General features: G+C 41.2%; 2 protein-coding genes across 3 annotated transcripts in view; one reads left to right on the top strand and one right to left on the bottom strand.

Annotated features, from left to right (window-relative positions):
- The first annotated feature begins 332 nt into the window (after window positions 1–332).
- Window positions 333–14551, top strand: PAX9 (paired box 9). The gene is made up of 4 exons (XM_065871496.1): window positions 333–522; window positions 1281–1907; window positions 4902–5044; window positions 14287–14551. Exons 1-4 carry the CDS (start codon window positions 519–521, stop codon window positions 14539–14541), a joined length of 1029 nt encoding a protein of 342 aa, XP_065727568.1. The 5' UTR covers window positions 333–518; the 3' UTR covers window positions 14542–14551.
- A 2928-nt stretch (window positions 14552–17479) lies between these two features.
- SLC25A21 (solute carrier family 25 member 21) overlaps window positions 17480–21787 on the bottom strand; it is a 520681-nt gene continuing 516373 nt past the window's right edge. For both annotated transcript variants that reach the window (XM_065872078.1, XM_065872079.1), the window contains one exon: window positions 17480–18746. In XM_065872078.1, coding sequence (XP_065728150.1) covers window positions 18685–18746 — 62 coding nt within the window. In that variant the 3' untranslated portion in view covers window positions 17480–18684. The remainder of the gene's footprint in view (window positions 18747–21787) is intronic.

Genomic DNA, 21787 nt, shown 5'->3' with positions numbered 1-21787 from the left:
TCTCCCTTCGAGTCTTTCATATTCAGACCAAACGCTTTCATTTGCTTATTCAGCATTTTTAACAGCCTGACTTTGCTGTTTGCGCTGCCCCTGGGAAGGTGTCAAACACCTCTTTTCATTGTATTTAGTCACCCAGGTGCAGAGCAAGATTGAAAGAGACAGCGGAAGGACTTTCCCGGACTGTGCTGTCGCTCAACGGACCAAACCAATCATCATGCAGCTTGCCTTCGGGCCCTCCTCTTTGGGGGCGTGTCCCTAGTGAGTGATAGACGGAGCCGCCCGGCCCCGCTCAGCCCAGCCCACGTTGCTGCTTAGATTGAAATGCAGAACTCAAGCCTCTTTCATCGGGGCACAGACTTCCTTTTACTCCTTCCTTTTGCACTCTCGCCGCCTCCTCCCGGGGAGCAGCGGAGGCACCAGCGGCCCGGGGGAGCGACACACCGGGCCACTGAGGCCACGCGAAAAGTTTCTTTCTGGGAGTGCGGAACTGGGGCCCGGTTGGTGTACTGCTCGGAGCAATGGGTGAGTGGCGGCGGGGGACGCTGTCAGAACCGGGAAGGGAGGGAGGGAGCGAGCGGGCGAGGGAGGGAGGGAGGGCGCGCGAGGGCGCGCACCACTGAGCTCTCACACTCGCCTTATTGACTTTGCTGGTGTTCCTACAACTTGTAGGAACACGCTAAGGGTCAGAGACGCACAGCAGCTCAGTCTGAACGCGGGCTACTGGGTTGCTGCTGTTGATGCCATTTTCTGATTTCAAGAGTAGGGAGAGGTTGCATCAGCAAGCCCCGCGGTCCCAGTTGCGGACCAAATTTTGTTTCACATACACGCAGACACGGGGGGGAAAAAACGCCAACCAGAAAAAAAGACTAGACTTTGTCTAATTGCGCAGGTCCCAAGGCGGGGCGCTGGGGATCAAGGGGGAGCGGCACAAGGACTTTAGCGCCGAGTAGGCGAGAAGGAGCCGCTTGCAGGCGTCGAGACCGATTTCCCCGCCTGCTTCGGAGACTTTTGAGCACTCGGAGAGGCCCTGCGTCTCACCACTACATTTGTCTGTAGCGGCCTCAGGCACTACCGGAATGAGGGAGGAGGGGCTGACTCGACCGCGGTGATTTGCGGCCGTTCCTCAAGGCTTGGGGACCTTACGGTTTGGTGAAAGCCCGGGTCCTTAGTCCGAGGCGGGTGTATCCGCCTTGTCCCATGACGCGCGCGGAGGCCGAGTGGCAAGCGCTTGTCCCAAACTGCGGATGCGCGTCCCGGCGCGCCATGTGTTCGTTTTGCAGAGCCAGCCTTCGGGGAGGTGAACCAGCTGGGAGGAGTATTCGTGAACGGGAGGCCGCTGCCCAACGCCATTCGGCTTCGCATAGTGGAGCTGGCCCAACTGGGCATCCGACCGTGTGACATCAGCCGCCAGCTACGGGTCTCGCACGGCTGCGTCAGCAAGATCCTGGCGCGCTACAATGAGACAGGCTCGATCTTGCCAGGGGCCATTGGGGGCAGCAAGCCTCGGGTCACCACCCCCACTGTGGTTAAGCACATCCGGACCTACAAGCAGAGGGACCCCGGCATCTTCGCCTGGGAGATACGGGACCGCCTACTGGCGGACGGCGTGTGTGACAAGTACAACGTGCCCTCGGTGAGCTCTATCAGCCGCATCCTGCGCAACAAGATCGGCAACTTGGCCCAACAGGGCCATTACGACTCATACAAGCAGCACCAGCCGGCGCCGCAGCCGGCGCTGCCCTATAACCACATCTACTCGTACCCCAGCCCCATCACGGCGGCCGCGGCTAAGGTGCCCACGCCGCCCGGCGTGCCCGCCATCCCCGGCTCCGTGGCCATGCCGCGCACCTGGCCCTCCTCCCACTCCGTCACCGACATCCTGGGCATTCGCTCCATCACCGACCAAGGTAAGGGCTCGGGGACCGGATGTGTGTATGTGCAGAGCTTCCCGCCGCAGCCTCTCTGGGGTCTCTGTATCTGCGGCCTCCGGGGGGGCCCGCGTCTATCCCACCGCCTGAGGCTTCTTCCTTTGGGAACGTAAGGGGCCCTCCCATGGGGTGTCCTGATCTCATTAACGTGAAATTCATGCCCGTCGTTTCCTTGCCACACGCAGTCTACTGCCTCATCTCAAACGACCAGACCCACAGCATCCCCCCATCCCCGACACATGGTTCGCATTTTCCACCCTCCCCCGCCTCGCGCGCCGCCGCAGCCTCAGACCAGCTCGCTCACTTGGAGAGCGCCGCCAGGGCCGGACTTGGGGCGCAGCCGGAGAGGCCCGAGCAGGCGTGGGGCTGCCGGCTGCAGACACTGCTGCGGGCAGCTTGTTTGGGGATCAGATGCGGCCGCGAGGAGTCGGGCACCCTGTGGAAACTGCAGTGTTCTTCTTGCATTCTGGCAATCAGACCAAATTTGCTCAGGCAGGAAGTTCAAATGTCACCTAATTGGTTTCATTCTTATGCTTCACTTCATTTTCCTCGGAAACGGAGGTCCTGAAGTTACTACTAGTAACTTGCGTGTTACAGCATTGCTCATTCTGGGACTAATTTTCTGCTTTATTTCTCTCTTTGTCCTCCCCCTCCTCCCCCCTCCTCCTCCCCCCCCCCGACACTTTTTACCTTAACAGATTTCACTACATATATGTCTTAGGAAGTGGCACCAACTACTGCTGTGATGAAGAGAAAATTCACGGCGATTTCATGCTGTCCTCTTTTCTGTTCTTTCCCGTTTTTCCCGCGCCTGCCGCTTCCCTTTAGGGTCCCCCAGCCCCCGGGAATGTGAGTGGATATCTAGTCCCTGCACGTTTTCAGTGGTGCCTTTCCTTTCTCACCCTTGACCTTGCGTGTGGTGTGTCTTTTCTGCTCGCTAAGAACGATTCCTCGAGCCCCTGTGCTTAGTCGGGCTTCCGCAGGAGACCCGAAGTTGTTTTCTTTTACTGCGTTGTTAAAACGGGACAAAACAAAACAAAAACAGCGTTAACTTCTTCCTCCGTAGGGAGAAAAGAAAGTAAAAAATGCCCTAGACGCAGAATTTAAATAATGCAGAGATAAAGAGCCTACCTTCTTAATTTCTCAGCCAGAAGTTTAAAAAGAGCAGAGGAAAAATTAAATAGGAAAAGGGGAAATAGTTCCTTTAATTGTTTCCTGCCTTTCTCGGTTGCCACCACATTGGCACAATTATCTTTTTAAATAATTAAAGCATAGCCCTGATTTCTCATCTTCTTGTTTTCTGACTGTGACTTTACAAGATCCTTCTAAGAGCCTGGTTTTGTCTTGTTCGGAGCTGGTTGGAGCTTTATTTGAAGAGAGTTTGCCCTTGATTTATAGGATAAACTGACCTCACTGACACTTAAAGGAAGCCCCGGTTCATGGGAAAGTGTGAGATCAGCAGAAATGGGGGCGCGCAGGGGGATCTCAATTTCTTAAGATAACTTCAGGCTTGTGCCCACCGATTGCCTTTTGTCTGGGAAGGCAAGAAGAGACTGGCAGTTCTGGGCCAAAATACAGTTTCCTGGTGCAAATTGGAACACAATCTAATTCTTTGGAGAGGGGGAGGCATAGTGAAAAAAGACTGACAGAGTTGAAAAGAAAACTTTTCTTCCCCAGGGAGCCTACAATCAGACCAAATGTCAGTTGAAAAAGTATTAGATTATGGAGAAGAGCAACTCTTCATTCTACATGTTGTTGATTCTGGATACCAGCTTTAAACAACCTGTTTTCTGACAAATCTGTGAATATAAAATGATTAGTTCTACCAACGATCGTTTCTACAAAATAATTGCCCCTTTGAAGCACTGTATCAGATGGAAGTATTTAAAATCAAGTTGTAGTAGTTTTGTCAAACTTCATTCAGTCCTCCACCCATGGGTCCCAAAGACCAACTGCTCATAGTTTTCAAATATCTTCTCTTTAAAATTCTACTTGCTCACTTAAAGATGCCAGTGATTCAGTCTGTACACCTCTAGGTATCGTGGTAATCAGTTTATGCCCGTATAATTTTCTTTGCATCTCTATTAAAAACATAAAGGATAGCTGACGGCTTTACTTCTTTTCCAAAATACTTATACTTTAATTATCCTAACCTTTTGTTTCATTGAAAAAGAAAACCTATAACCTTACCTCTGACACTGGTGGCATTTACAGTGGTAACTGTAGTATTTATTTTTTAAGTCATATGCACATAACCTCATGTATTTAACGTGTAGAGATAGAGCATCAAGGGTAGTCTCACACAAGGTAGGCATATACGGAAGGCAGAAACCTGTGCACCTATGTTTTGCATGTATATTGTGGGCATCCTTTAGTTATTTGTTTGCAAAGGACTTTGCAGGTTTTTTGTTCCATCTGTTGACATAAGTACTAGATCTCCACAGCACAGTGAGCACTTTTCTGGATGTCTCTGAGAGCCAACATAGGCGCGGTTAGGCCTGGGAGACCCTCTCTCCCTTTTCAGTTAGCACCAATCTCAGATTTTTGTCGAACCCCAGTCGACCCCGGGTCAGGATTGGGACCGTGGCTTAGGAATGGGGAGAACGGCGCATCCAGTTTCACGGGTTCTTTCCCCGATTTGGGAAAACTGGGGGAAAATTCTCAGATTCCTTCCACTCGTTTCCCCGGGGGAGCGAGGACGGGAGGAGGTAATCAAAGGCCGGATGAAAAAGAAAAACGTATCTTCCCGCGGGCGTGGGGGAGAGGGCGGGGAGAGGCCTACTTCGAGGCGAGTCACCTTGGCCGAGCCCTGGGCTCCCGGCCGGAGGGGCCGTTCCCGCACCCCTGGGAGGCGGAGGGCAGGGGGACGGCAGAGGTCGCAGCCCTCGCGCTCGCGGGTCTCGGGTTCGCAGCCGGTCTCAGGAGGGGGCGCGCTGTTGGCCCTCCAGCCTGACGCCCTCTCCTCCTCCCCAGGAGTGAGCGACAGCTCCCCCTACCACAGCCCCAAGGTGGAGGAGTGGAGCAGCCTGGGCCGCAGCAACTTCCCCGCCGCCGCCCCCCACGCGGTGAACGGGCTGGAGAAGGGGGCCTTGGAGCAGGAAGCCAAGTACGCTCAGGTGAGGACGCGAGGGCCCCGCCGGGTGGGCCGCGGGGGTTCGGGCGACGGAGGCCCCGGGCCCCTCTCGGAACCTCGACCGAGGAGAGACCCAGGTCCACTCCCCGTGGCGGCCACGAGCCCCAGGCCGGGGCGATGGGGGCGGGACGGAGGCCCGGACCCGCGAGGGTGTAGTGAGGCCTCGACCCCCGCGGCCCTGGAAGCGCCTCCGGGCCTGCTCGGCCGCTGGAGGCGCGGGGACGTCGCGCCTGAAGCCTTTAACGCGGCTCGCGTCGGGGTACACTTACCCGGGAAGGCTCCTCCGAGGGGCCGGGAGAGCGGCCGTGGGTTCCCAGCTATGCGCGGGACGAGCGGTCTGCACGCCCCAGGACGCGTCGCTGCGGCTCCTCCCGCGCTGGCGGTCCGCGGCTCCCAGAGAACGGGCGCGCGTGGCTGGTCCTGCGACGGCGAGGAGAGGGCAAGCAGATAAACCGCGTAGTTACCATTTCCCGATTAAAGGTCATGTCGTAATCTCCCCAGGGAGGTTAGTGAGAAAACCTCAAATTATACGGACCGGCTGTGGACCGTTTAATTTTTCTTTCCCTCTCGCCCTCCCCCGACTCTCCATAAGAAAAATTAAAACACCCGTGTTTTTTTTTTTCTTTGAGAAAAACTAAGCAACCACAACAACAAAAGCCCAGGAGTTTTGAGTCTATATTCATCACCACGGTGGAGTCGAGTTCAAAGCTCTCAAAAAAGCAAACAACAACAAAAACAAACCTGGACCTGAAAGCAGCATAAGGTTTATTTGAGCAGACCTGTGTAGGTTTGCAAATTTATTCATACCAAACTCCAATTCCAAAGCCTCAAAATACCCAGTTTTCATTTTATTATTTTGAAATCATAAAACTTTTAATGTTTTCTTATCTGTTAAACTTTTTAAGCGCAATGGAACTTGTAACGTTTATTCAATTGGGAAAAAAAATCCTAGTCTTTATTTTCCCTAACAAGCCCCATTTTTAGTTCCTCTTCCCTCCCTTATTTTGTTAAAACAGAATCCCATATATATTAGTAGCTCTCCCATGACAAATATCACAGAAAATAGCAGCAAGGAAGGAGGGTCCCTTTCCTGAATCTCCTTCTACCGTAAAGAATGCCAAAGAGAAATTGTAAGAAAGTTTGTCACTACCTTCCACAGAAGAGCAGGTAATTCATAAAGAAGAGGCATTATGTACAATGGCACCATTGCCACTTACTCAAGTTATTAACCTTTTAGAGACTCCATTTTTTTCATCTATAAAACAGGGAAATAATAGGGTCAACCTCAAGAGATGTGAAATTTCAACGAGATAATGCAACCATAGGGCACATAGTAGGCATTCATTAAATATTACCCTGATAGAAATGGCGTTAGAGATTGACTCAAAAAACAAGAAATTTTTTCTTTTGTCAGAATATACTTTGGTCAGCCAGCTCATAGTCAAAAAGTGTCAAGGTATTTTGTTACAAACAAAAGAGCATCTATAAAGCACCTAGTATACAGAGTAGTAAGCATTTAATTGGTGCTCAGTAATGTTTATTAGGTCTTCATTTCCTGGAATAACATTGTGAAGTACAGAGTTGAAAATAAAGGTCTCTAATTCCCACATGTAGTTGATGAACCCAGTTTATATATAAAGCAGCGTCATAATCCAAAAATCTTTATCATTAATTTTATTTTTACTCCTTTGAATTATAGACCTAGTGTATTATCTTGTTTAGAAATGGTTAGTTAATACATACACTTCAAAATGAAACTAATCAATTTAAAATAAAAATAGAACACTGTGTCAAGTAATCTATCCTGCATATTCTGAACATTAAAAATCCATTACATTTTATACAGTGAATATCAAATCACTTAATTATCAGATTTATAAGAGTAACTTAAATAAGTGGCCAAATAAGTATTGCTCTAAATGCTTGAGGACAAGTCAAAATTTTTTTGCAGAAGAAAAAGACATTTGTATCAAACTTTCATTTGGAAAGTTCTTAATGGCAATATGCTAATCTTCTGCATTGCCATGTAGCAAGATAATACAAATGATGTAAAATATCAAAACTTGAAAAATTTCTGTGCATAATTAAATCAGTAGCTACTCTATTATGATTATCAAAATAGTGCTTAATGCTGAAGGTGTGCTAAGTAGACACATACACTTAGACTGTGTCATTTTGTGAGCAGTTTTGGAATTTAGATGTTGATTTCCTTGAGGGTAAAATTGTACATTAAAACTTGCTCATAAACAAACATGCAAATGTAAGGTGTGTTGTGTGTGTGTATTCCATACGTATATGCATTTCTCCTACAAATATTCAAAGGGTAGTTTTATTTTTTTTAAGTTATATTTCAAAATGTTATCAGCATATGTCCATTTCCACAACCCTAGTGTAAACTTAGGTAAAACTTTTCTCTATTAGTATTATAAACAAAAATTGAAAGTCTTTGGCAAAAAAAAATTCTCAAAATTTTTGCACATAATACTTTTAGTGCATTTATGGTTGTTATTAAATAGTGTAGTATTATATAATCTCAGTTTCATTTTAGTATATAAAGGAGGAAATCAAGGTTCAGGATTATAGGATTTAGAGCATAATCCTTTGTCAGAATATACCTGTAAAATTACCAGAGGGGCTGACTTGACACCTGATCATAGGTTCTATTGATTACTGTAATCTAGAGTTTCTGTTTTCAGCTTAAACTGCAAAGAAGGATGCCCGATTGCTAGTAATTAGAACCTTATGCACAAATCTATCTTGTTTTTAAAACATTAGTTTAGAATATTCAAACTGTACACTTTAATATTACACTGCAATTGATATTTTATAGTGCCATTCTGAAGTCCTTATTGTCTATCTTTGAGGATGGGAGAAAAAGGATATTTATTTTGGCTTTTTTCACCCACATTTAATATTGGGCTAGAACTCTTTAATCTCATCTAACTCTGAATGACAATAATGTTCTCTGGTTCCTAATCGCTGCTCCTTTTCTGTGGAAACTGTAAAACCTCTCTTGAATGCAACTGCATGGCAAAAACAAAAACAAAAACATACAGAGAAACATGAGGTTGGAATAGATCTACCCTTATACGTGGTACTTAGTGAATTAATGCCTCATTCTAACAGTTTATAAACAGTTGTATAGTTCTTGAAATTTTCTTTGTATAATTGGGCATGCTTTCTCAGAAAAAAATGAATATCTGGTACTCTAATTAAAGTCATCTGAATGGTAGATTTATAATCTTTGAGTATCTTCATTTTGGGGTAGTATACGTCAACTCAAGACAGCAAGTTTAATATAAAATTAGCTACAAATTGAGATCTCAGGAATGGAGAATAGTCTATAAACACTTGAATTTATGAAAAAGTTCAGAGTTAAATGAGATGTGAAAAGAGTTTAATTTGGAGACAAATTAATCTGAAATTCTTATGAAACATTCATTTGTACATTGCATTTGAAATATAGTATTTCAGCATACTGAATATAATTTTCTAGTGCATTATTTAACAGACTGGCTGTCCTTGCAGACACACTGTTCTTGTGAAAATATAAATGAAGTTGCCGTGGATTTTTCTTCATATCAAACAAAGTTAACTTTGTGTTAAATAATTTATAATTTTGTAGAGAATGCAATTTTAGGCAAATGCCAATAGTCTTTGAAATTCATGTTATTTATTATGAAAAATATTCTTTGACCTGATTAACTTTTAACTATGTTTTAAAACAAAATTAATGATTATGTATCGCTAAAATGTGTCATATAAAATACCAAAAAAAGCAATGTAAATTTTTTTCAAGGCTACATCAATTTTAATAACATTTTGGAAAAATAAAGTTTAGAAAAACATTTTAAATAGCAGCTTTCCATTACCTAGAGACATTTAGATCTGCAATTACCCATAATTAAGATCCTTTTGGATGAATGTTGAAACCATATTTACAACCGTCATTTCATTTTGTCAGATTTATTCTACTAGGTTATTGCATAACGAATTAAGAAGGGTAGAACAGCAGTCAGAAAAATGATTTTCACCAAAAAAGAGAGAGAATCTTGTTTATTTTCAGATCTGAAGCTTTTCCTTGCTTATGATATCGAGGTTGAAATTCTAGGTGAAGCACATCTCTATTTGTGGCTGAACCTACTTTATTATAAGGCCAAGGTAAACTGATTTTGTCATAAGGGAAGAACCAGGTAGAACTGATGAGTGGATGAAAGACTGTAGATAGAAGACTTGGCACTGCTATTTGCATTTTCTTCAGGAGAAAAAATGTTGAGTAGACAACTACCAGCATCTGAAGAATAGTCTATAACATCTAATTGCCAGACAGTTGTCATACCAGTTTTTCACGGTCACAAGTGTTTGGATACTAATGCATTTCCATTTTCTCTGGGGGTGGGGGTGGGGAATAAATGGAATGACCATAAATCAATAATGAAGTAGCTAGGTTACAACTTTTATTGACCTTTTCAACAGCTTTACTCATTTTGCTTTACTTAAAGTGTAATGCTTGTTCGGTGATAAAGGGTGCCCAGTTCGGGTTTTTTTTCCTGTTGTTTCTTAAAAGCAAGAGCAACACATCTTTTGCTTTCAAAAGGCTGCACTAACTTAAGTATACAAATGATTATGAAACGCCTATAATGTGTCCCATTTTGTGGGGATGTGAGATGATTAAAGACAAGTCCCTGTCCTCAAATTGTTTACAGTCTAGCTCTCTGCCACTATAGCTTCTTGACATATTCACTTAGGAATATTTTTGAAAACTGGCAAATCTGTATTTCTAACATTTTAGAACAAATGCAATGAAAACTCATACTTTCATTCTCTCTTGTGATGGCCCTAACTAGACTGCATTGCATCTTATGTATTTTTTCTGGACTCTTTCGTTTAATGTCAGTGGGATAAAAATCCATCTTTTTCTAGAAACATTCAACAGAGCAAGGAACTTACTTTTTCCAGGGTATACAATTTGGTCTATTTTATTTTGTATTAGTAAATCTCGTTCTCAACATTAGGTAGAAGATAGTTTGCCTTAGGGAGGACCCTTGTACAGTTCTTTAGAGGAAAGGATTCTCAGGGCTTTCATGGAAGATCTACCTGAAAAAGGGGTTGATGGATTGAGGTTTTATTTATGGAATCTTTAGGTAAAGTCATTTTCAAAAATGAGATTTCCATTACATGCCGATTGCTGGGGTTTCATTTGGAAAATTTGTTTACTCTTCCCTGGGGATTCCATATGTTGGTCAATTTATAAATCATATTTACAATCCAATTAAATAGAGTAATTTAGCATGTTTGCTCCCACTATATTTATGGTGTACATTTGGTAGACTCTACTCAGCCTAACTAGCTTTTCAGATTAATTACATGCCCTTCACTGAAAACATTAAACAGATTTGGGAATTTTAAGTCATGTACTCTTTTATTGGAAAGAATAAACAAACATCAATGCTACCTGTAGTTGTTTTCCTTTGTGGTGGAAAATTTTACTCTTTCAGTGATTGCATCATAAATCACAATTACTTTACCTGGTAGAGATTTATACCTTTTACTAATGTCATGTTTCAAAATTAATAGTGAGAAAACTGAATGAATGAATAGTGAAGGTGGCAGGTACGTTTCAGTTAAAGCATGCTTGTTCTCTTATCTTGCTCAAGCCATTTTTTAAAAAATTTCTAAATCTGAACTTTAAAAGTAAAAAGGGAAATTAAGACAAAACTTTTCCACCCCAAATCTAGGTCATAATTTAACCTGAGGGAAAGCTAAGAGCTATTTTTAAACTGTTTAAAGATTTCTTTTTTTTTTCTTTTAAGCAAACACCTTATTAGCCTCCCCTTGCCTTTTTCTACAAGACGAGGATGTCAAACCTCTCTGAGCTTCCTTTCCCAACTTTCCTTTCTGCAGTACAGAGGGGCCCACATCACTAAAATGACTCTAAATATATTGCAGATTTTAGAGAACTTTGAAATATTTCATACTAATAGGACTAATAGCATGAAAAACAAGTTTGCCTTAATAGAAAATGGACAAATCTGGAAAGAACTCTTAGTGTTTTTTACACCTGACAAACAAATGTAGTTATGGAGTAAGTAAGGCATCTGAAGGTAACAGGGGCCTAAATCCAACATTTTCCCTCCCCCCAAATCCTAGGAGCATTACTTAAAATGAGAGTCTAGTCCAGCCTGCCTTCTCAGGGAGAACATCTCTGGGCAAAAAGAAGTGGACCCATGTAAGAGATTGTGGACATTACATCAGAATGGCTGAAGAGCCCCAAATAAAGGGGTCACATCAGAGAGCAGTGGTTCCAAGGGCAAGGGTGTAAGGAAGGGAAAGGGACAATAACAAAGCAAGTATTTCAGAGAGAAATGTAATGTTGAATGATAGAAAAAATATAAAGAAAACAGAATGCGTAGGAAAAACTTAGCTGTGATGAAAAATAGAACTCACCAATACATTTTTTTCTGCTAATGTATTACTAAACAATACGCTGTTTCTGTATTATAGTAAATAATCTAACCTATGTACTTGGAAAGTGTTGAGCAAAGGTTTTCATTATTTTAAAAGTAATTTCAACCTGAACATTCTTATTTTATGATTCTTGGTGCACATTGGCACAAATAGTATAAAATATTAATTAATGCTAGAATGGAAGAGGCCAAATATAGATGCAAACACCTTTCCATAACTGAAGTGGAACAATCCCTTTCCAAACTAATTTCTCTTAGGTTATTGGGGAAATTCTAGATAATAATGATCAGAAATAAAATCTCTATGCAATGCTAAATTTCTTCTGCAATTCGACAGTTGTCTATCTTCATATTCATCTGTTGAGAGCCTTAAAGTGTATCTTTTTTGAGCCATTTTCAGAAAGAAGGAAAAAGTTCCTTTTAGAAGTTAAGAAGCAGAATTAGGATCTAAGAATGAGAATCAGGTTCTAGAAGAGGAAAGAATCTTTTACCAGAAAAGACGCTCTAGTTTGAAATTAAATTGTATCTATCTTTTAATTGTCTGGAAGAGTAGCATGATTTGCTACAGAGGGTCCTGCAGCAGACAGGGATGATAATTTCTTTTAACACATGGCCATGGACTTGCTGATTGGCCTATAGGGTAAATGGCTAAACTCCTTAATCTATATTCTTTTGTATAGAAAGAGGATAATATTTCATTTGTATTCAACAGTGATGTGCAATGGCTTCTTTGTTAAAAAACAAAGCATCATCCATTGTAACACATTTTAATTTCAATTGAACATCGCATTGTACTCATTATAAATTATCTTGTAATTATTATAAACTCAATAGGTTAAAATGAGATACAATTTGTCAGTTCCAATTATTTGACAAAATATGTTGGATATTTCTTAGTGCTTGGGACATAGGACAGATTCAGGAAACCTCAGTTTCCTTTCCTCTTCCCCATTTTTCAAAGAACAAGCACTCTGACAAAAAGAACATGAGGTGTGTCTTCTTATAGAACTACGCAAAGCTAACTCCTCTACTTTTATTCTTATTTTGTCAGAAATCCACAAGTAGTGTTAAATCACATTCATGTATATATTCTACTCCATGCATTACTCTTAATTGAGAAAATCATTTTTGAGACCTCACTGTTGCATTCTCATAGATGTGGAAGTGAAAATAATAACCAAATGAATTAAATTAGAAAACAATTTCTGTGTTGCAAATTGAATTGGAAAAAGTATCCAACATATGTCCGCTTTTCTTACCTCTAAGGCTTAAATTGGTTTTATGAATAATATTTCTATTATTTACATATAGTTTCATTAGGAAATATGGTGATATGTTTATTTATTCACATCACTACCAGGAAACAGGATTTTCTTTATTTCTAAACAATGTAGAAATGTTTTTAAAATTTTAATTAATTAATTAATTTTTGGCTGCATTGGGCCTTCGCTGCTGTGTGGGCTTTCTCTACTTGCAGCGAGTGGGGGGGCTACTCTTCCTTGTGGTGCGCGGGCTTCTCCTTGCGGTGGCTTCTCTTGTTGCGGAGCATGGACTCTAGGCACATGGGCTTCAGTAGTTGTGGCACACGGGCTTCAGTAGTTGTGGCACGCAGGCTCAGTAGTTGTGGCCCATGGGCTCTATAGCGCAGGCTCAGTAGTTGTGGCGCATGGGCTTAGTTGCTTTGCCGGGTGTGGGATCTTCCCGGACCAGGGCTCAAACCTGTGTCCCCTGCATTGGCAGGCAGATTCTTAACCACTGTGTCACCAGGGAAGCCCCAACAATGTAGAAATTCAGGGGGAAAAATGAAGTTAGTTGAAGAAGGATGCCGAGTATTCATGCCAGAATGAGGATTAGAAATCACGGTGTTTTTGGTGTTGTTAATAGTAACGATACCAACAATAATTTATTGGTTGCCAAGAGAACACTGGCTTCTAGGCAGACTTGCCTGCCAGCGTTGCTGCATTTTGTTTGCAAACTAACATTTTACATTTTAATTCATTTCAAGAGATTTATCCATGTGGCTTCTAAAAATTCAGATCACAGGGCCCTAAGACTTAGCAAGCATATTTTCCAATTTCAAAACCATGCATATGCGATTCTTTTATATTCTGACAGTTTCCTTTTTGATAAAATAGCTCTGGAAAATATACTCCCAATTGTCATTAAAGAACCCTTCTAGACAAACTGCCTGATTTTGCATGTGCTTCGTCCAACAAGCATTTTCAACTTGGTTTTTAAATATGGCCCACGTTTTATTTAACAAAGGTCACGCTCATTTTGAGTTTCTAAAGTGACAGCCCATACTCTGCCCTTCTTTAATGGAAATGAAAGCTATACCAACCAGGCCCTTCACAAATGCCTCAACAAAAGAGTCAAACAAAACTGAAGTATGGGGAGGGTTGACAAAGGCAGATAGAGAGCTGAATGGATTCTAAGAGTACTTAATCACAATTAATTCTTTTCTCACCCTGCATTTCCTTCCTATAATTCCAAGTAGCAAAAGCAAATACTGTGAATTTTCTGGTTGTAGCTTCCTCAAAATCTTTGTGGAAAGAATATGTTTAAGTAGCAAGACTGTGAATGCATTTAGAATATAAAAAGAGTCAAGTCTAAACAACAACAACAAAAAATCAGAAAGTAGGGTCAGAATATTGTTAGTTACTACTCAGAACTGACATTCTGCTTCTTTCTAAGAACTCGTGAAATGTCAACCGCTCTAATGTGATTTTCACCTCTTCTCTTTTCCTACTCCTCTTAGGCACCAAATGGTCTCCCAGCTGTAAGCAGTTTTGTGTCAGCATCCAGCATGGCTCCTTATCCTACCCCAGCCCAAGTGTCGCCTTACATGACGTACAGCGCTGCTCCTTCTGGTTATGTTGCTGGACACGGGTGGCAACATGCCAGTGGCACCCCACTTTCCCCCCACAACTGTGACATTCCCGCGTCGCTGGCGTTCAAGGGAATGCAGGCAGCCCGAGAAGGTAGCCACTCTGTCACGGCTTCCGCACTCTGATGGGAGATTCAGAAGCCGCAGCTTCACCCGAGTCCCGCCCCGCCCCCACCCCCTCAGCACACCCTCCCCTTCTTCCCTGGTCTCGGATCCCACCCCTCTGCCCTCCAACCCTCCTGCCTCGAAAGCTGGCTCTATGGACTCACATCCTCTGTGCTGATGACACTTAAATATCTCTTACCATAACTTCTCTCTCACAGAACACCTGACATGACTGTAGGAGTTAAAAACAAAAGCAATGTTAAGGACTGAACGAGACGTTTGTGTTGGCCACACACTGTTTTAACATAGTGAAGAAACCTGCACCCCTCAAAGGGCTTAAGGAACTTTTAAAACTAGTCTTTGGTAAAACCACATGTGTATATTTATTCTAAATCAACCTGAACTTCTGAAACGTGCAATTGTTGAGATTTTGCAAAATCAATAAAATAGGTATAGAAAAAGTTATGCTACACCCTCTAATCAAATAAGGTAACAAAATAATCCTTAATTCATCGTTAGGAAACCAATCAATAATTGACTTGAGTGATCCGTTGTTTATTTTTAACAGATGGCATATTTTGTTGGAAAATATATGTATAACAAGCAATATCTGAATTTAGCTCCTCCTGGTGTTTTGACTTGGTTCCAAATACAATAATGTTTATACTTTCTATTAGTTTGTAAATATGGACTCTGGTGCATTTGTGTTTTCATTCCATGGGATAGGCCCCTCCCCTGCCCCCACCCCTCTCTATTTTTTTCCTTTCTTTTTGCAAAGGTGACTTTCCGGCAATGTCTTTGTCTCTGTTTGGTGGTGGGCTGCTCAGGCTCCTGGACCTGGACTTGCCCCAGATTTTGTGTGTGCAGTGAAGGCTTCGACATCTCATGAAGGACATTTTCTTTCTACAACAGAGGATTCAAAACACAGATAAAACAAGCCAGTCTCCCATTTTGTATCCCAATCAAACAACACACATGCCAAGCATATAAAGACAAGAGGGTGGAAAATATCTGAACAAGGCTCTACAGGAAGTCACTTAGAAACTTAAGTTTAATGTGAAATGCTTTGCAAAGACACTTAAAATGAACTTTATGTTAAGAAAACCACTGTGAAACTAAATTGTACTGTTACTGTTGGCTTACCTGTGTGTTCAGCAATCTCAGCCCAAAATTACGTTGTAATTTAAAGACAATGGAAAAGTCTGCTCTAATGAATGTAAAAATGGCTTGCTGTGAAGTTTACATTGTTGTACAGAAGCATGTTTCACGTGTAGGTAAACTGGTGGTGGTATTAGAAATACAAATGCTATTTAATTTTTAAAAATTCCCTTTATTCATTTCTGGAGTTACGGGACACAGTTTAACTGATGGATCTTTCTAAACCAATTTGTTTTTCACTTTAGTGTTAATCATAGAGCTGAGGGGTGTGTGTGTGTGTGTGTGTGTGTGTGTGAGCATGTGATTATGTGTTGTATTTTAAAACAGTTGATTTTCTTGGGCAAAATTCTACAGTTTTAATTGCTTCTGTTTAGAAAGTTCTTCCTGCTTGGCAATATAGGCTTGAAAATACGTTTTTAAAACATTGGTACAATTCATCTATTGGAAAATTAATATATTGCGTGTTTTTTGGTATTAATTCTGTGCAATAACTAACAGGGCACATCACTAGATATGGATGTTAAAGATGCATTCGTTAGGTGATTTTGATTTCTTCTGGTCTGTGCTGTGCACAGCCCACATGGCAATCCAGTTCTGTCACATCGGTTTCATGGCCTCATCTAAAACTCAGATGGCTAGATTAGCTAGGTTTTCAAATCACCAGGATATAAACAGTAAGCAGATTTCTGACACACAAGCTATGTTCGAGGAACTGCTTTTTTCAAGCAGCAGATATCTCATAGAGAGCTTTGAACTGCATTTATTTCTAAAGCAACCGAAATTCAGTGCTGCAAACAGGATTATAACTTCAGGAGAAGAAGAAGCAGAAGAAGCAGATGAACTCTCAGGGCCGTAGTCTTCCTTTGATCTTGTAAAGCTCCTATTGACATCTGGAGTTCCCAGTCTGGTGAGAAAATAGACTATAAACCGAATGGAACAAAGTACCAGTCCAATATTTTGGTGGAGACTTTAAAACCACACTGTACAGGGACTCTCCTGCCATGCAGAAAAACTGACATAAGGTACAGAATTATTCCTTATCAGATGTTTTTAGGCGGCTATTAGGAGTCTTTAAAAAATATCAATTGTTTGTATGGAAACATAACTAAATGTTATTTTCTTTATCTAAATTAAGAAATCTCTTGTTATTATGCTATTTATATATTTTTTCCATTTCTTGTATCGTTAAAAATCTAATATTAATAGTATGAAAGTTTTCCTTTTCTTTTTTTCCCTAGGTTTTTTCTTAGCAACAGTGAATTCACATGGAGTAAATTGAAAAAGAGAAAGCCCAAATACAATTGGCTATTTAAAGCACATTATGATTTAAAGCTGCTTTTAAAAATGAGAGAAGGAAAGTGGGGTGGGATATGGGGTGGTTTGATTTTTAAAACATTATTATTATTGGTTACTGTTGACATATTTCCTCTCATTCTTAGGGGGTAAAAGTGTTGTTTTTAACCTGGCAAATGCACTCTTCAGAGATCCTTTTCCATCCCATCCACATGGAGAGGTTAAAGGTTCAATTTCATGGCCTCTATGCAGGCAGTGCTCTCTTTCACAGAAGGCAAGAGTATTACCTGAAGGATAGAATGCAGTTGGACAACAGACACATTCTTATTTCTCTTGTTTTGTCCTACTTTTAACGACCCTCATTAAATACTGGGCTGAAATATAAATTAAAAAAACACATTGGAAAGGATGTACAACCGAAGGCTGTGTATGTATATACAGTATGTCAAAAAGCCTTTATTTTTATACTTTAAATGCTCTAAATTAATAAAAAGTAATAATTACTATGTTATCTTTCATTTTTTATTTTCAAAATGTTTTAGTGACACAGCTTCATGGTAGAAATATCTTGTAGTAGTTAAGAACAGGTGCCATCTAGAACATGCAGATATTTTTGTTGACTCTAGCTACTGAAGTAGCATCATTTCAGGATGCATATATAAAATTAAGTTTGGTTATATCAACGCCAAGGAGATAATTTTTCGAGTGCATGTTAGTACAGGAATCTTTGGAAATGCTAAGAATGTACTTCTCCTTTGAAACATTTTCCCCTTCATAATACATATTCTAACACTGCAGTTAGTCGACTTCACACCTGAAACCGTCACTTAAAACTAATAATCTAGAAATTTAGTTTTATTCTAAACATCATTTTTAAGAATGGCATAGGTAAGAGTTCTGAACAAAGGTATTTGATGCAAATACAGATAGCACAAACGGGCCCAAGGAGTGGTTCGAATTTGTGATTTAGCATGAAAATATTTCAGCATTAGTTTTCAAAGGGAAAGTAGTTTAATATAATTTCATGTTTTATATTTGTCATAAAAGACTTCAAATATCATGATTTTAAAATATTAACCAACAGTGAAAAATATAAAGTAGATTTAGGAAAATATAGCTGAGATGAGTATTATTACTAAAAGAAACCAACAAACTCACATTTTAACATAAAATTTTAAAAGGTCATTTTGATACACTGTAGAAATATCTTCCTTGTATATCATTAAGTACCACTTATGGAAGAATTTAATTCCTTATAAAAACTGTTTAAATTTTGGCTTAATTTTTTTTCACTTTTAAGCACTTCTTGACCTTTTGGGAGAAAATAATCATCAACACAATGAATCTTCCTTGTGAAGCCTTGTAAGAGGAACATAGGTCATAAAATTTATATTGCTTTTATGAAATATATCTGATTTCATGCTATTTTTCTATATTCAGTTTATATACCTCATTGCTTCATAGTAGTAATTTTCTTCTCACAGTTTTATGGATTTGACCAAAACGACAGTTTCTAATTGTCTAGAGATAAGTTTTGAAGTATCAAAATAGGTTTTGTTCTTGAACAAACTGTTTTGCCCTCTATAATTGTGTATAGTTGTATAATTATAATTAATCATTGTATCAGCTCAGCTGATCGACATTCTCTTCTTCTCATGGTGCTGTATAATGAATATCCATTATCACAAGGGGGAAAAAATACTCTGTAGGCAATCACCAGTTCTCCTGAAGCCATGAATAGGTGTATTCATAAACCAGCAGCATCACTGCACCACCTAGAAAAGAAAAGAGCTGGTTTTTATCCCAAGTCCTGTGAAACCGTGCTGTCTTTCCCACTGGGTTTCTGAATCCCTGGAGTCCGATGCAGCCTATCAGGCAGAAGCCATTCAGAATCATCAGTTCTCAAGCTCCAACACACAGAAAACTACTATGGAAAATTCTCAGAGCGAAATCAAGACCATCTTGAGTCTCTAACTACATTTTTTCCCCATGAGTTTCTGTAACTTTCATCATTTCTCATCAGCTTCTTTTTCAGGCACTTTTAATTTTTAAAAGTAAGTAAATACAGACACATTTAGTCATGTAAGGGCATGTGGCTTTCCCGCAAACTGAAACCTTCAGATTTGTCATATGTAGGCAAAGGATTTATCTTTTTCAGTTTATAATTAGCATTGTTGTAGTTGCATTCAAGAAGGAAATCTCTAAGATGGTGCTTGATGGATGAGCCTGGTTTTCTCTTACAGCTTTCAAACTGGATGACAATGTGAAAAATAGCTTCTGAGTACTTTTAAAATCCGTATTTCACAACTTAGCTAGCTTTCAACCTCCTTTTGTTGCCTCAGATTTTTGTTGCCTTCATTCCTTTCATCTGCCTCAGATATATACGGATTGCACTTGAAAATTTGGTAGTCGGGGTTGAGTGTCATAAGACCATCATTTATCTTGGAAGAGAAGAGTTATATAACTGGCTGCAAAAGGGCTTGCTATGTAATATGTCAATAGGACTATGATATGGGAAACAAGCACTGAGGCTGCTGAATACTTAGACGTAGGGAGAAGCGTTTGCATGTGGATGATTCTGTGTTCTGTCTGATGCAGTAAATAGCACATATCCTGTGCCCTTTAAGATATTCTCTATCCTTTCATGTCTATGTGAACAATATTACAAAATCAAAGTGTGGACAAACGGCAGAAACTAACACAACATTGTAAAGCCCAATTTAAAAAAATGTGGACAGATATCCAGAGTACAACTTAGAGAAGACTTGGCTGCATGAACAGAAGACTGGCTTCTGACAGAAAGAAACAGAACTTGATTTTGATCTTATTTTGTACACACTACCATATGTTTTTTTTTTTAATCTACAGGCCGCACATGTTTGTGTAACCTTATACCAAAGATAATTATCTGCCTGTAATTTTCATTTTTAACCCCTGAAGATACTCTGATAGCCCCCTCTCAGCTGCTGTAGCCCCATTGGCTCTGGCAAACAAAAAGGGATGCACTACGGAGGGTTGTTAATATGTATGTAATTGCTCTGTTTACTCTTATTAACTGTTCATATAAGACAAGAACACGCAGAATCAGGTTAGTTTGCAGCCTAGTGATATTTGGAGTTTAAACCACAGACTTCAAGATTCTTCTTTCATGGGAGGTCTTGATCATTAGACACATAGAGCTGCTAAGGCTGTTATAAAAATAAGATGGGGGCTTCCCTGGTGGAGCAGTGGTTGAGAGTCTGCCTGCCGATGCAGGGGACGCGGGTTCGTGCCCCGGTCCGGAAAGATCCCACATGCCGCGGAGCAGCTGGGCCCGTGAGCCATGGCCGCTGAGCCTGCGCGTCTGGAGCCTGTGCTCTGCAACGGGAGAGGCCACAGCGGTGAGAGGCCCGCGTACCGCAAAAAAAAAAAAAAAGATGGGATGCTTCTCTAAAACGAAGGATGAAAATGCCAGGTTCTTTTTTTTTTTTTTACTGTCTCTCGCTCTTCTTTTCTTTTTTACTGTCTCTCGCTCTTCCTCTTTCTCTCTCTCGAAAAAATCTTATCCTTAAAAGTCTTACCTTTCTCTCTACACCTTTCTTTCATTTGAGGTTGATAGGACCTGTATGTTTGGGATGAGAGTGGAGGCCATGTCCTTGAATGAGATTTCCAGTTATTCACAATTTTGTTTAGCCTGGACAGTATGTTCACAAGAACACCTTTCATTGGATTTAACACCACAGCAACTCAGGATACCTCATGCAAAAAACACTTAAAAAGCCAACCAAACATTTGCAAGCCTCTAACAAAACTTGGGGTCAGATTATTTAAGAGTTTTGGATTAAGGTTCCAGTCAATTACCGTTTTAGCTAAACTCTCCCTGATCGCTCTCCCTTTTCAGGCCCATCCCGTTCTGAGAAAGCTGGATTAGGGCCAGTCCTATGATTTTCTCTAATACTGGGTCTACTAGCAGGTTTATACTGTGTGGTGAAGGAAAAACAGCACATTCTTGAAGAGAGAATGGCACAAAATCACCAATATTCTTTGTCATTGGGGTCGTGTTGACACACGGGCCAATAACAAATAGAAGGCAGGTCTGAATCTCAAATGCGAAGCAAAAATCCACGCTTAAATGCCTATAAAGGCTGGGATAGATGGATTGGGAACTGTGGAAGTGTTTTCAAAATATACAAAAGTATGAACTGTTCACGAGCTTCAATTTACAGACTGCTGTGCTATATCTCACGTTGGCAGAAATGCTCGTTCACTGGGCTGAGATTTAAAGGTAAATGTGCATGTGTGTGAGTGTGGCAGGGGAAGGGGACATCAGTGTTCAAAGGGAGGATTGGGAAAGGGAGAAAGGGGAGGAGTAGGGGACAGTTCTGGGGAAGATTTCCAGGATGTCTAAGAAGGTGAGTGTAGCCTGGTAAAATAATATGTGTGGTCTAGTGCATACTTCTGTACTTATTCACAAGGTTGCTTATAATCCAAGACTATTTGCCCAGGTGGTTGAGTCTGCAGCAGTTGCTTTCTTATCTATTTACACAGAGGCAGCTGACTCTCCCTGTGGGAATGACAGCCGGCTTTTTGTGGGCTGGCATCCTGAGGTAAGGCCCCGAGCCAGGAGCCTCCACCATCATGCTGACAGGAGCTAGGAAGGTGAGCGCCAGGCTGCAGCTTTTCCATTCTTGCTTCCCGGAGGCGACAGTGGGGAGAGTTGCACTGGCTGTTCATGGAGACTAGCTGTCCTCCTTTTCTCCTTCTGAAGCGAAGCTGAGGCAGGAACAAGAATGAACTAGAAGCACAGGGAAAGTTTTATTGGGCTGGTCCCTCACTC

Source organism: Phocoena phocoena, chromosome 2, assembly GCF_963924675.1.
Source record: "Phocoena phocoena chromosome 2, mPhoPho1.1, whole genome shotgun sequence".
Lineage (NCBI taxonomy): Eukaryota > Metazoa > Chordata > Mammalia > Artiodactyla > Phocoenidae > Phocoena > Phocoena phocoena.
This window is presented reverse-complemented; position numbering and strand designations above follow the sequence as displayed.

Excerpts from the sequence above, each read along its gene's own strand:
- PAX9 (XM_065871496.1), top strand. Across the intron at positions 1,908-4,901 it reads TCGCTCCATCACCGACCAAG|GAGTGAGCGACAGCTCCCCC; the intron begins GTAAGGGCTCGG and ends CCTCCTCCCCAG. Across the intron at positions 5,045-14,286 it reads AGGAAGCCAAGTACGCTCAG|GCACCAAATGGTCTCCCAGC; the intron begins GTGAGGACGCGA and ends TACTCCTCTTAG.